Source organism: Carettochelys insculpta, chromosome 2 (assembly GCF_033958435.1).
Source record: "Carettochelys insculpta isolate YL-2023 chromosome 2, ASM3395843v1, whole genome shotgun sequence".
NCBI lineage: Eukaryota > Metazoa > Chordata > Testudines > Carettochelyidae > Carettochelys > Carettochelys insculpta.
Genome location: NC_134138.1, coordinates 66,119,782 through 66,134,329, shown reverse-complemented (window position 1 = coordinate 66,134,329; position 14,548 = coordinate 66,119,782). Strand labels below are relative to the sequence as shown.

The following is a 14,548-nucleotide window of genomic DNA, read 5'->3' as shown; positions in this document are numbered from 1 at the left end:
GTCAGAGGTGGCCAGCTTCCACAAAACAAAAGTAACCTGCTTCTCGAGGGTGAGAGCGGGCCACATGTTGGTGTCCTGTTGTCTAAGGGCAGTGGTGAGCCAGGTGCGCACCTCGAGGAAGGTTGCTGTATCCACTGCTGGTCACGCCACTGCCCCATGACCTGCCGGTCCCATGTGACTGCAAACATTGACTTTTGTCTGCTTTCAGAGTGGTGCGGTCTGGCACCCTTATGCAAATAGCAGTTAACTGGCCGTGTGCCACAATGTGTTCATCCACTTCAGGTTTAGATCTCATGCTTGTTGCACCCACTTATTATTTTTTCTTTTTTCTCCTGGCTGACATTCCTTGATTGCATCTTTTGCAGCCTACAAGCTCCATGCTAAGGAGGTTTTAAAAATATTAATACCCTCCGATTGCTATTTTGACAGTGTTCTCCTCCTTTTCTGTATTTGTTTTCTGTTAAATCTTTTTTCTATTGTTTAAAGTTAAGCAAGGTAAATAGAGCCCTTGCCCTTTCAGTCCTTTACTCTCCCTCTTTTAATTTGATTTCTGATTTATACAGATTACATGCATGACCCTAAGGGTCGAGTTCATTTACAGCGTTGAACCTGAATGATATACCTCTGTGGTTGTTTACAAAGTGTACAACAAAGGATTCGAATGCTTCTTGTATTTCTTTTTCATTTGCTATGCCTATGATTTCCATATGTCTTTTGCTTAGAAAACACTGTAACGTGTCAAAACAAAAAGCAGTCAAGTAGCACCAGAACAGAGTCTGTTCTGGTCTGGCTATGGTCTGAAGAAGTGGGTCTGTCCCACGAAAGCTCGCCTAATAAACTATTTGGCTAGTCTTTAAAGTGCTACTTGACTGCTTTTTGTTTTGATAGTGTATAGACTAGCACGGCTTCCTGTCTGTTACTGTAATGTGTGTGTGTGTGCATATGCTATACTTCTTTTGACTACTGGACGTATCTGATAACTTATAATTCTCTTTGCCGTGGACAGCTGCATGGGTGTCCTACCACAAATATTTGTGTCCTACTGAGTATGATCCCTGTTTAAGCAGTTATGTTGTGGTCACACACTGCTTGGTTTGATTAATGTGGCTAGATGGCTCCTGCTGGTTCACCAATTTGTTGAGAAATTGTATAGTCAATTTGTTCTGTTCTGAAATATACTGAATAATAACAGAGGTAGCCATGTTAGTCTGTATTTTAACAAAACAAACCAGCAGTCGTGTAGCACTTTGAAGACTAACCAAATGATTTATTAGGTGATGAGCTTTTGTGGGACAGACCCACTTTTTCAGATGGTCTGGACTTGAAATTCTATACAAGTTATGTAGCACAGAGCTCCAAAAAAATTGCAATAAAAATTGGCAAACCAAATACACGCACTAAAGGACAGGGGTGAGGGATGGGGGGATGTTAACGGTCTTGCCTGAGGTAATTACAAATGTGAAAGGAAGGGAAGCAGTCCGTTAAGTTGTGAGATAATTGCTGTCTTTGTTCATACCAAGTGTTAATGTGTTGAATTTGAGTATGAACCCCAGTTCACAAATCTCCCTATGTAATCTGCTTTTAAAGTCTCTTTGTTGTAAGAGGAATACTGTCAGGTCTTTAACAGAATGGCTGCATGAAATATACGGATCACCAAATAACCACTGTCAGTAAAGTTTATTAATATAGGCCAGGAAAACGGTTCTTTGCAACACCAGTCTTTGCAGAGAACTCCTGTGCAGTATTGTTACATTCACCGTACACAAAAGGTAGTGCTCCTTACAGAAAAGGTGTGCCGCTCCAAGTTACGTTCCTAAAGCCGTCTTGATGTATGTCTTTATCTTTTGTTCTTAAACCATGCAATCCAGAGACTAAGAGGCATGAAAACACCTCCTACACCAGCAGCAGGGTAAATAAATTTCTGAGGGTAACTTCATTTCTGTTATTATAAGGAAACAATATGTCCTGATGCTGACTGTTTGTTGTTTTTTTTTATGTTTACTTAAGGCAAAGTTTACTTGAGCTAATCCAAGCTGTTACTGGATAGCACAAGTGAACAGGATTGTAACAAAGGTACAGGACAATTTGGGCTCAATAAGAGCTACATTAATGCTTAACATATGTACTTAAATGCTTATAGTATGTACAAATTGAACCGCTCTTTTTCGGCACCCTCAGAACCTCGGTGCTGGATGAGAGAACTTGCCCAACCATTCGAGTGCAGTATTTTTAGAACATTACCAACACTTTCACTGCTTATTGGGCTCTTAGAAGACATTTAGGAGTAAATTACAGCTGAATATTGCCACAGGACCCTGAGAGCCGGGGACTGGTGGCTGTAAACAAACTTTATGGGACCACAGGAAATTTGGCCACATCCATGATAATTGCTCATCTTGCTAACTAAAATCGTGCCATATTACAGATGTTGCTGACAAGAGAGTTCTGGATTAGAGAGGTTTAGCCTGTATTGTGGATAACATTAGCAGCATAATAAATATGAAAACTAGCCACAATGTAATAGCCAACATTGGATATGGAAAATATGCAGGGTACGTACTCTTTGATAACTTTATTTTTGATTTCTTCCTTGCATTTTGTGGGTTTGTGCTAGGTATGGTGTGGGTATTGCAATCCCAAATGCTTCCAAGAAGGTTTTTGTTGTTTGTTTTGTTCATGATTAGTGTTATTGGGTGGCTTGCATCTGAAGTGCTAGAAGCCTGGGGGCAGCCAAATCTGATTACTGAGGAGGAACGTTTGACCAAGGATCATGTGATTCCCTTATACCATGTAGCATGGAGCTGCGGAATAGTTCTCAGGGAGAATGAAGATTCTTGGTTGCAAAGAAATTTGAGACTGGGGAATGAGATTATGTGCAGGAAAGGCCTGAGGCAATGAATAAACTTGAGAGCTTTATTTGAATGTTCATGAATTAAAGAAAGCAGAACCCCAAGAATGGCAAAAAGTATTTAAAAGTTAAGGGAAAAGCCATTTAAGGGGGGAAACTGAGGCAGAGGCCACCTGCAAGGCGGCCCCAAAGCCATGCGAGTGCTCCAAGGAGGTAGCCACCATGGCCAATTAGCTTAACTGGAAATACAAAATCAAAGGATAAAATGAACTACACAGAATGCTTTGGTCTGATCATTAGATTGTGTAATAAATCATAGTCTCTGACTTCAACTTGATTCACGTGTTTTGCATACAATATTTATTTTGACCATGTTTACACTTACAAAAAATCTTTGAAATGGCCAAATCGAAGAATACTAATGAGGTGCTGAAATGAATATTCAGTGCCTCATTAGCATGCCACTGGCAGTGGCACTTTAAAAGTTCCGTGGTTCACTTACCCGCGGCTCGTCTACGTGAGGGTCCTTTTCAGAAGGACCCTGCCAACATCCAAATTCCCTTATTCCTGTCAGCTGATAGGAATAAGGGGATTTTGATGTTGGCAGGGTCCTTTCGAAAAGGACCCCACCCCTGTATAGACGAGCCCCGGGCAAGCAAAACGTGGCATGCTAGTGAGGCGCTGAATATTCATTTCAGCACCTCATTAGTATTCTTCGATTTGGCCATTAGCATGGCCATTTTGAAGTTTTTTGTAAGTGTAGCTGTAGCTTTTATGTTCTGCAATCTGAGCTGAAACATACAGTATGATTTATGAATAGTAACAGAGCAGTAACCGTGTCAGTCTGTGTTCTAACAAAACAAACCAACAGTCATGTAGCACTTTAAAGACTAGCGACATAATTTATTAGGTGACGAGCTTTCGTGGGACAGACCCCCTTCATCAGACCAATAGCATTTCCAGTACAGACTGGCAGTTTTATGGCACTGAGGTCCAAAAAAATGAATGAATGTCAGTAAATTATTTTGCTAGTCTTTAAAGTGCTACATGACTCCTGGTTTGTTTCAGTACCATTTATGTATTTGTTGCTTGAATGAATGCTACTAAATATACTTTGCAAGATAAATGATTTAAATGGGCATTGAGGGCACTGAGTATTTCATGTGATTGTATGCTTTTTGAGCTCTGCTTTTTTAGTACTTTTTATGTTGTTGGGCTGTTAGAGTGAATTTGCAGAACACATCACACAGGCTATCTATAATTATTGGCTTAATTGGCAGTGCTAGGAAAACTCTGAATACCTACGGTTAGACTACACTAAAACTGGAAGCTACTTCATTACTGCAAGGTGCCTCCTCTGGGATAATTTTGCAAATGCAGCTATTTATAACTAAATTTTATTTTGCAAGCTTCTCTGTGTAAATGCAACTACTCCCATCTAAAGTCAATGGGAGCAGCGGCTCTGAAAATTGGTCCCTTGGTATATTCATTTCTGTAAAAAAATCTATATGATATGCTGAGTTTGTGGGCCAGATTCTGGTGTTATACTTATGTAACATTAATTTCTGTGGCGTTTCCCCTCCTTTGATGTTATGCAAAGAGATGGGAATCAAAATGAGCGTGGCTGCTTGGAATGCTTGTCTCATTGCAGTTGCATGATTGGATTCAATGTTGAGAGTGCTCTAGTTTATGTGTTCAAGTGTCCTCAGCATCATTCTGGAGGACATTCTGAATAACCACTAGTATTAGACACTTGCAAATGCTCTACAGGTTAATACTAGTAATGGTTAATTTAACATAGCTTACAACTCAAACTTTCCTGTGCAAATGTTGATGATAGGCTTTGACTTAATTATAGTTATTAATGCTATGTTACTTTTTGGTCAGTATAAAGTACAATGTTGCACTAAGTCTGTTCTTTCTTTAAGGAACTGATGACCAAACTGATAACAGAGACTCCTGACCAGCCAATCCCATTTCTCATTGACCACCTTCAGTCCAAACAGGGAAACCGGAGTCAGCTTCAGAGGACGTTGTCTGGATCTGCTGCTCTCTGGGCTGAAAGTGAGACCTCAGGTAAACGGGAAATACTTGTATGTTTTGAGATTAAAAGATACTAGAAAAATGATTATTTTCCTGTAATTAGGCCAAAGAAATAACATGGAGAAAACAAGAGATGAGTATTGTGAGTTGAACAGAAAATAATATTCTTAAATAGAATTTGTTTTATTTATCCTTTGTACCATTAAAGAAATCCATGTTATAGAAAGGAGACAAATCCATAAGGCATATATTGCCAGATGTTCTCATAATTGGGTTATTCTCATTTAAGGACAAGAAAACTCAGTGATTTTTTTGGCTTATAACGTTTTATTTCCTGGTTTGTTTGGTTTTTTTTGTCCTGTGCTTCCTATTTATTCCTTCTGAGTGCTCAGGAGTTTGGATATTGCTTGTTGGAAGTGTTCATGTCCAGTGTTCCCTCGTTTTTTTTTTTGTTTCCCCCGTCCATGGGTGGAATAAATTTTCGTATTTGCACCAAGGCATTGAAACCCCTACAGAAACAGGCGTCTGGTTGTGGGCAGCCCTATAGAAACAGGCGTCTGGTTGTGGGCAGCTGTGGGAGCTCTGCTAATCTGCTGGGCAACACTTAATCTCTCCTGCGTGGTGGCCCCAGTGCTCAGTTTACAGGGAACACTTTGTGTCTGTGAGCAGCAGCAGTTGGAGAGAGAGAGAGAGAGAAAGAAAACATATGAAGCACTTGCAGCGTGATCCTGAGGGAGAACCAATGATTCTTTTGGGCATGTGCTGGCTGGAAAGAGCAAAGGAAGTGCCTCTTGTTTGATTTCTGCTGTAAATATACAGGATTGCATAAACCACAACAGCGTTTATTGAACTTTTGGTTTTGTGACAAAAGTTGAGTGAAAAGTTGTCAAAATGTAGCACATGTCCATTAGCTTCTACTTATGTGGTGAATATGCTTTTAATTGAGATAAGATTGGTATTTACAATTTTGAGTATAAGCACTCAGCTTTGTTTCAGAACCATTCATAGTTGCGGTAGAATGTGGAGGGACCTGAAAAGGGGTAGGGAGAGGGGAGTCCAATAGGGAGTGAATGAACTCTGTCTGACCTCTGATGTGGAATATCTTTGGCAACTTGTCGCTGTCAGTTATTTATGTTGTTTTAACTGCAATTGATTTTCATAATCTTTTAATTCGTGCCTTGCAGGAAAATGAGTAAAGCTGGCAGAATCTGTCCTTTTAGTTTTTTCATAACAAAAAGCAGTCAAGTAGCACTTTAAAGACTAGCAAAATAGTTTATTAGGTGAGCTTTCGTGGGACAGACTCACTTCTTCTGACCATAGCCATACCAGAACAGACTCAATATTTAAGACACAGAGAACCAAAAACAGTAAGCAAGGAGGACAAATCAGAAAAAGATAATCAAGGTGAGCAAATCAGAGAGTGGAGGGGTGGGGGGGAAGGTCAAGAATTAGATTGAGCCAAGTATGCAGACGAGCCCCTATAGTGACTCAGAAAGTTCCCATCACGATTTAAACCATGTGTTAATGTGCCGAATTTGAATATAAAAGCTCACCTTGATTATCTTTTTCTGATTTGTCCTCCTTGCTTACTGTTTTTGGTTCTCTGTGCCTTAAATATTGAGTCTGTTCTGGTCTGGCTATGGTCTGAAGAAGTGGGTCTGTCCCACGAAAGCTCACCTAATAAACTATTTTGCTAGTCTTTAAAGTGCTACTTGACTGCTTTTTGTTTTGATAGTGTACAGACTAGCACGGCTACCTCTCTGTTACTAGTTTTTTCATGTTTGTGTTTGATTGTGGATCTACCGTTGAATTGCGCATAGAAACTATGGCTGCGTCTACACGTGCCACTTCTTCTGGAAGCGGCATGGTAGTGAGCCATCTGGAAAATGCTAATTAGGTGCAGATGTAAATTCCCCACATCTCATTAACATATGGGCACGTGGTTCAGAGTCCAGGAGAGGCTCTTCCAGACTCCAAAATGCACATGCAGACGTGTGGCCCGCAGGGATCTTCCAGAAGGACATCCTCCTTCTGGAAGCCCCTTCTTCCTTAAAATCACAAACATTATAAAAATTTCAAAACCTAAATTTGTCATACAGGGTTTCATACAATTGTAAGAATTTCTTCCTCTAAAGCATTGAGGTGAAAGGTGGTTAAATTGTGTTATTCAAAATCTTAATAAAGACTAATTCCAATCAATAGCTCCACTGTATATTTCATCATTGTTTTGTAGATCCCTTATACTGTAATTTATTTTGAATTATATTGTTACCTTTTTTGAGCTGAGCAATTAGTCAATATCAGAGTCTTGCAAAGAGTTTCCATAAAGAAGGGAAATTGATTGAGACAAGGTTTTTGGTTTATGCAATCCTGTATATTTAGAGTAGGAAGATGGAAGATGGGTTTCCTTCTGGAAGACTCCCTTGAGCTGCGCATCTGCACGTGTATTTTGGAGTCCGGAAGAGCTTCTTCCAGACTCTGAACCATGTGCCCATATGCTGATGTTGCACAAGAAATTTACATCTGTGCCTCATTAGCGTCTTCCGGACGGCTCATTACCATGCTGCTTATGGAAGAAGTGGCATGTGTAGATGCAGCCTATGACTGTAACTTAACAAATTTTTGTTTTTGTTTTGGTGGGAATTAAAGGCAGGTCTAAAGCACTCCTTAATGAGGGAGCCCAAGGTTACAGTTACCTATAAAGTTGGAACATGTAAATAAATATGAAATAACTACTTCTATTACCCTTCTTTTGAAGAATAGTCTGAAACAGAATTTGTTTTAAATATATAAAAAAGAAGGGCATTCAAAACAAGACCTCATTTGAACTCAGTGCCTGCATAATATGGTCCTGCCCTCCACCAGAGGTAGAAAATGTACCCAAAAAGGTACTTGAGTAAAAGTGCAGCTCCTTAGGGTGGGGGCAGCAGAAAGTACTTCACAGCCTCCCACAGGCTTGTGACTGGCACACAGGACATTGTCTGACTGGTGATGTGGGCATTCCTCCACCTTTTGAGATTCCTGGCTTCAATATCCAGGCAGTGCAAGCTGGAGTGACCTTCCCATTGCTTCAGTTTGTGCTGCCTTTGTGGCCCATCAGAAAGTAATCCTCGTATTGGGGATGTGCAAAGCCACTTAAAGCCACTGTTTCCATTCTCCTTGCCCCACTTGTCAACTATGTTGAGGGCTTTGTGGTCATAGCTTAGCGTCATCCCCTTAATGTTTAATCAAAGGGGTATTCATAAATTTCTTCATTCAGGTGGGAAAGGAAGCAATCAGTAGTTTGCATATTCTTGTGCCATTGTCTCACATTGTGTTTTGCTTAATTCAGCAAGGGGAAGAGAAAGAACAGCTGGCTTTATGGACCTAGGCTGATACTTCTGGTTGTCTGGGTGTATTGTGCTATTTTTACCAGTTGTAACAAAGCCAGACCTTATAGCTATGAGACTGATCCTGTTGAGTTCTGAGGCTGATGGACCCTCCCCTAGGCTATAGCAAAAATCCACTGAGCTGGGGACTCAAACGTGGTAGGGGAGCAACAGAAGGAAAAATAAGGGTAGGTGAGACTGAGCAGAGAACCTCAGACAGTGGCTGTAGCTCCTTGAATGCATGCAGGGAGCTAGCAGATGCCACCCAGAAGATCTTGTCCAGATACAAGTGTGGGGAGAGGAATGGAATTAGGTCTTACAGTTGCAGAGAACCCACTTAATCAACATCAACATCCTCTCTGAGAGCAGGGGGAGGCCAGTGTAACAGCCAGAGAATGGAGAGGGTCCTTTTCCCTATGAACTGAAAAGAGGTTCAGGTTAATTAGAGATGCCTAAGTCCAGTTAAAGATTGCCACTAACCTTTAGAAAATTCTCTTTGGTGAGAAAGAGAGAGACACACACACACATAGGGAGACAGGAGGGATGAGCAACAAGCTTCAGTAGGATGGGAGTAGCAGGGAGAAAAGGTTTCTTCTAGATGAAAGGCTGATCTCTTCCTTAAAGGGGGAACAGTCATGTTAACTTGTGTTTGGGGAAGGAGTAGCAACCAGAAGACAGCATTGTAAGGCAATGTCCTGAGACAGGGGCAGGAAAGTTTTTATTTTGGGTTGAGAGTTGATTTTTGCTGAAGAGACCTGCTTGGGCCTACCCTGAGGCCTACGCTGTAAATCTTGAAAAAATAAACCAAAGTGTAGAATATAAAACCTTTGCCATAAGATGTGTTCATCACCAGAGAGAGAGAAATAATGAGGTGAAGTAGGTGCCTTGCCAAACTGGATTTATTACGTAATCTAGACTTGAAACATGATGCTGGAAATGTAATTACCTGAGATTTTATTTCTGCAGCAGAAAACAAAGGAACAAGAAGAGATTGCAGAAGTTATGATAAACCCTGGCAAGTAAATGCAAAGAAACCTAAGAAATCCAAGAGTGACCTTGCTGTGTCCAACATTTCTCCACCATCTCCGGAATCCAAGTCACGTAAGCCAATTTCAATGCTTTATTAAACAATAAACCCTTCAGATTGAAGTAAAATGCAAAGTGGGGCTGTCTCTTTAAGCTGAAATGGCTGGATATAGAGCTGACTAGATGATAGTTCTCGATATAGACTCTTAGTATTATATTCCTGAGGAAATTCTGTGCCAAAAATTAAAAATCATGTGTGCAATATAAAACACTGCAAATTTTATTTGCCAAAAATAAATGTGGCTCCACCATAGCAGTAGTAGCACAGGCAACTGCCTGCATTCAGGTGGGAGTTCACCCTGGGTCTCCCTCCTCCCCTGGAACAGGCGCTCAGCTGTAAGGCTGCATGTGACCCTGACACAGTGCAAGGGCTGGGCCTCTGCCCCAGGTGAACCAGATGTGAGTGAACAGGCTGAACTTAGCAGGATCAACATGTGGAGGGGCTTAATATGGCGGGATCAAGGTGTGAGGTGAGAAGTTTCTGTGTAGGGTGGTCTGGGTATAGGCATCACAGCAGTGCCACAGAGTATGTGGACTGTGAGTATTTAGGCTTATACACAACCCATGCTCACTTTTACCTTATTTCCACTAAACACCTCCCCAGGGTTACACTTTATTAAATGCCACTGTTGGATTAAAGGAAAAATGGAACTAGCTTTCGTGCACACACGCATGCCCTCCTGCATTCATAGACTTATACTGGCAAACTCATGCAAATGCAGAGTTCCACAGGGCACCAGAGGAAGCCAAATGTGGAGGTCCAGTGTGTCTGCCTGAAGTCATATATCCAGGGTGGTGAGCTGATCGTATGAGCCCCCCACCCCATCAGCTAGCTCTCTTGTCAGCATAGTTCTCAGGAGCAGTCAGTACCATCTGTCCTGGGGAGGGGCCCAGGGCAATGGACTGAGGTCCTGGGCCACCTTCTGCTTCCCAGCCAGCCAAGACTAACTCCTGCAGAGTGGTGAGGGCAAGAACAGCTCCCAACCTTATAGCTTTGTACCCATCTTTTCACATTTGAGTCTATAGCTCTTGTTCTCTCCCACTACCTCAGGATGTTGTATGATCATGAGTCATTACCAGTATCCCAGGATTCCTATATGACCATGAATCATCAGCTGACAGCAGATGGGACTTGACCATCTCTTGATTGGGGCCTCTTTCTCTTTCTTGGGTGAGTTTTTTTGCAGGGCTCAGCTCCTATTATTCTCTGGCCATCAAGATGCTGCTGGCAGCTGGTCATCCAGACAGCCTGGCTTCTGGTGATTCCATTGCGCACTCACCAACATTCACACTTTCCTCACTCACGCAAAGGAAAGCTCACTTCAGAGAAAGCAACTCTTTTTAAAAGGAACAGCCAGGATTTCATACAGACTTATGATATCTATAAACAATTTCTTACTAACTTATAATACTTAATATAGAACTAGCAGCTACTACAAAATAAAGCTTATGAAACAAAATATAACTATATAGAACAAAGCTAAATCTATACAACAAAGCTACAAGCCTTATTACCAACATGCTTATATTCTTACACAAATGCTAAACTACCACATCTTGGCTACATTATTTCTTACAAAAATTCGCACTCTCATATTATGATGTTACATAGCTCACAGGTTATTTAGGCAAAGCCTGTTACAAAGCTTATAGAAAATTGAAGGATTTAAAACCAGTGATGATTGAGAGTTACAGAACTTACATTTGTGTTCTGCTGGAATGATCAGAGGTTTTATACAACACTCACTAGAGCGAGCTTTACAGTGTTCCTAATGATAGACAGCATATGCAGCAAGGTGGCTTCTCTGAGTTATTAAACTGCCAGTGGGATGCCTCTTCATTAATGCTCAGTGCATTATAAAGACCCAGCTCGACTGCAACAAGAGGAATAGAAATGCACAACAGAAGTCCATCTACCTTGACACAGAGCAATCAAATGTGTACTTCCTTTCCTATTGTAGTCCAAAAAGAGAAGAAAGAAAACAGGTATAGCCACATCAATACTTTCTGAGAGTTTCCCTGAGAGCAGATGACACTAACAAAGCTCTTGGGGGCTCGTTCGGCTGTGAACAAGGAACCACTGTAAAGCCACCTCTGGAGGTTGAGATTCTTAAGAATAGAGAACCTGGCAGAAGAAGGAATGGTGAACTGGAAGAAATCTGCTGTGCCTCAAGGACTAACGATGACAGCAGCTGATCAGCCAGCAGGGAGACAGTTACAGGCCTTGCCATCCTGATGCTCCATGGACCAGCAGTAACAGCAGCACGGTGTCCCAAGAGGATGGGCTGGAAGTAGATCTTATTGACAGTAGGCCAGATGATGAAGCTATTAATATTTTAAGTAGAATCTTAGAGCATTTTTCCATCTACCACTGCAGGTTTCAGTACTTACTTTATCCATCTGGTGACAATATCTGTGCTGATATATACCTTCTTTCAGGACTCTGCAAATTTTAGAAACAGTGATTGGGATGCAATATTATGGATTATACCATCTACATCCTAGAATGGTATCTTAGCTCAAGGAATGTAAAGATCTTTTTATCCTGATTTAGAGATCTGAGATTGCTCCCCCACCTTTTAGAAACTGTATCTTAAATGAGGTTCAGATATACTGTGTGCAATAAAATCCATGCTAGTAGACAAATGCACAGGCTCCTCCCTTCTGTAACACTTTCAGAAATAATTTTTGTAGGAAGTTGAAGTCCCAGAGCAGCAAGACCAACAGTCCAACAGGCACTGCGGATTGTGGGGCAAGGTGAGTATGGAGTGCTGGCTCTGTGCCCCCAGAAGGGGTGGGGCCTCAGGCAGAATAGACAAGGTCTCAGGCAGTCAGCCCTTAGTGCTACTTATGCTGCAGCACATCCCCCCTGCACCAGTCATCTTTCAGAGCCATGTGGAGCAGCACCCCTTTCAATCACTGGGCCTTGTGGCAATTGCCCCCTTTGTCCTGTCCTCCCCCTTGTCGGGGCTGTCCCAGAGTAACCAAGACTTCTGGTAGCTGCTAGATCAATTGTTTGTCTTCCTAAGCTATTTAATCCTTAATTTATTCTCTGTCCCCGCAACTGTGCTACTAGTTCTTTTGTTACTTCAGCTTTAATAAATCATTAATACATATCATCATGTTCCAGCATCTTCATTATCACTTGGAGGAAGAAAAATCTACTTTATAATATTTATCCTCCAAAAACAAGTTCTAAAGTTACTCAATCAATTTTACAGCTCATTGAGTCTTTTCAATGTGTAATGATGAATGCTTTTAAATAACTTAAATCCAAGGCCAGAAGAGATCACTGCGATTATCTGATCTGACCTCCTGTTTAGTGTAGTCAACAGAATTTCCTCAGAATAATACTTTCTGAACAAAAGCGTATCTTTAAAAATATCCAATCTTGATTTAAAAATTGTGCGTGATAGTGATACCCATGGAAATTGATAAATTGTTCTAATCGTTAATTATCCTCACCCTTAAAAATTTTACACCTGGAATGAGTTGTCCTATGGGGTGAAGAACTTGGAACTGAGCCAGCCCTGAATGGTGTCAGGCAACTGAAGTCTAAACAAGCAAGAAGCTGCAGAAGGTCTGGTTGAGAGAGATTAAGGAAGTAAGGCCAAGTTACTGACTGTTAGGAGCATAAATCTTGCGACTTGCGGCTTCAGATGAAATGTACTGAGAGAGAGAGAGGACTGCAATCAAGTAACTGCTTAACTTTCTATTTATTAGTCTCAAGTAGCTGAATAATATTTAGTTTGTTACTGGAAGTCTTGTTTTCTAATCCTTTAGTCATACTCAGGCTCTTTAATGAACCCTATGTAATTTGTCAGCTTTCTTGAATATTAGACAGCAGAAACAGACACAGTGTTCCAGCATTTGGATAATAAGCATATTTGGTTAACCGGCAAGCCCAGCCAGAGCCACCAGACATGGGCCAGTGGCCTGGCCCGAGTGGCTGCCACATCACTGTGGCTGGGGCTGGCTGCCAGAGGGCCGACTGTCACAGGGCTGGTGTCCATGTTGCATCTGGCTGCTACAAGGCTAATGTTCTGCTGCTGCAGGGCTAGCTGCCAGTTTCTTCTCTGGGGGGGAGTTAAAGGGAGGGCAGAGCGGGGCTGGCTGCTGGCCCCAGTTCTAATAACCGGCACATCCCCTGATTCCCCAGAGATTCCAGGTAATAAAACTTATGTTTGTGGAACGCTTATGTCAAAGATTATGACCAGTTTCGAGAGTAAATCCTGCACCTTTCATAAAGGTCATTTGTGTTAGATCAGCAATGGGTTTTGTGCCCTAAATTGACCACTCATGAGAGATTTCACTGTGAAGACGTTTTTGCTTTTGATTCTTGGGCATTCCACAGATCCCTGTGACGTTATTACAAGAAAGTAGAATAGTTTTGTATATAAATTCTAAATACTTTGAACATGAATGGATCTTATTCAAAAGTTGATTTAAACCAACAATATACAAATATTTAAGACACGCACGTGTTTCTAGAAGTGAGGCAGGTTTCAATTACAATTAGATTGATGTATGTTTCTTCATATTTTGGTAGTAGTACTTAGAGGGTCCATTTAGGGCACCCAGTATTTTAAATACACACAAACTCACTCACCCTCTCTCTCTCTCTCTTAGATTATCTCAGAGGGGTAGCCATGTGATGTTAGTCTGTTACTTCACAAATAAGAAGCAGTCCTGTAGCATCTTAAAGACTAACAAAATGTATTAGGTCGTGATGCTACAGGACTGCTTCTTATTTGTGACATACTTAGATTGTAAGCTGTCTGGGATGGGGCCTTCTTTCTGTTCTGTGTGAGGCTTCTAACAGTGTGAGATCCTAGCCCATGGTGAGGGCTCCTGTGCATTAAGATAATACAAATAAGTAAATAACGATGAAAAAGATCGGTCAGTATCCCCAAAAGTTTACAGTCAAGGTATAAAATGAGATTATTGAAAACCTACTGAAAGATTATTTTAATTGTGAAAAATTAGACAAGATACAAATTCAGAGATGTGGATTATCTAATTTCTTTGGATAATTTATTGTAACATCAAGGCTACGTCTACACGTGCACCCAACTTTGAAATAGCTTATTTCGATGTTGCGACATCGAAATAGACTATTTCGATGAATAACGTCTACACGTCCTCCAGGGCTGGCAACATCGATGTTCAACTTCGACGTTGCTCAGCCCAACATCGAAATAGG

General features: G+C 41.2%; 1 protein-coding gene across 2 annotated transcripts in view; it reads left to right on the top strand.

The window, feature by feature from the left end:
- The window catches only part of C2H8orf34 (chromosome 2 C8orf34 homolog), a 253,423-nt gene that overhangs the window by 34,693 nt on the left and 204,182 nt on the right, over positions 1-14,548 (top strand). The window contains exons 2-3 of one of the 2 annotated variants that reach the window (XM_074985740.1): positions 4,777-4,924; positions 9,229-9,360. In XM_074985740.1, coding sequence (XP_074841841.1) covers positions 4,777-4,924; positions 9,229-9,360 — 280 coding nt within the window. Of the gene's footprint in view, positions 1-4,776; positions 4,925-9,225; positions 9,361-14,548 lie in introns of both variants that reach the window. The other variant, XM_074985739.1, reaches the window with a different exon arrangement.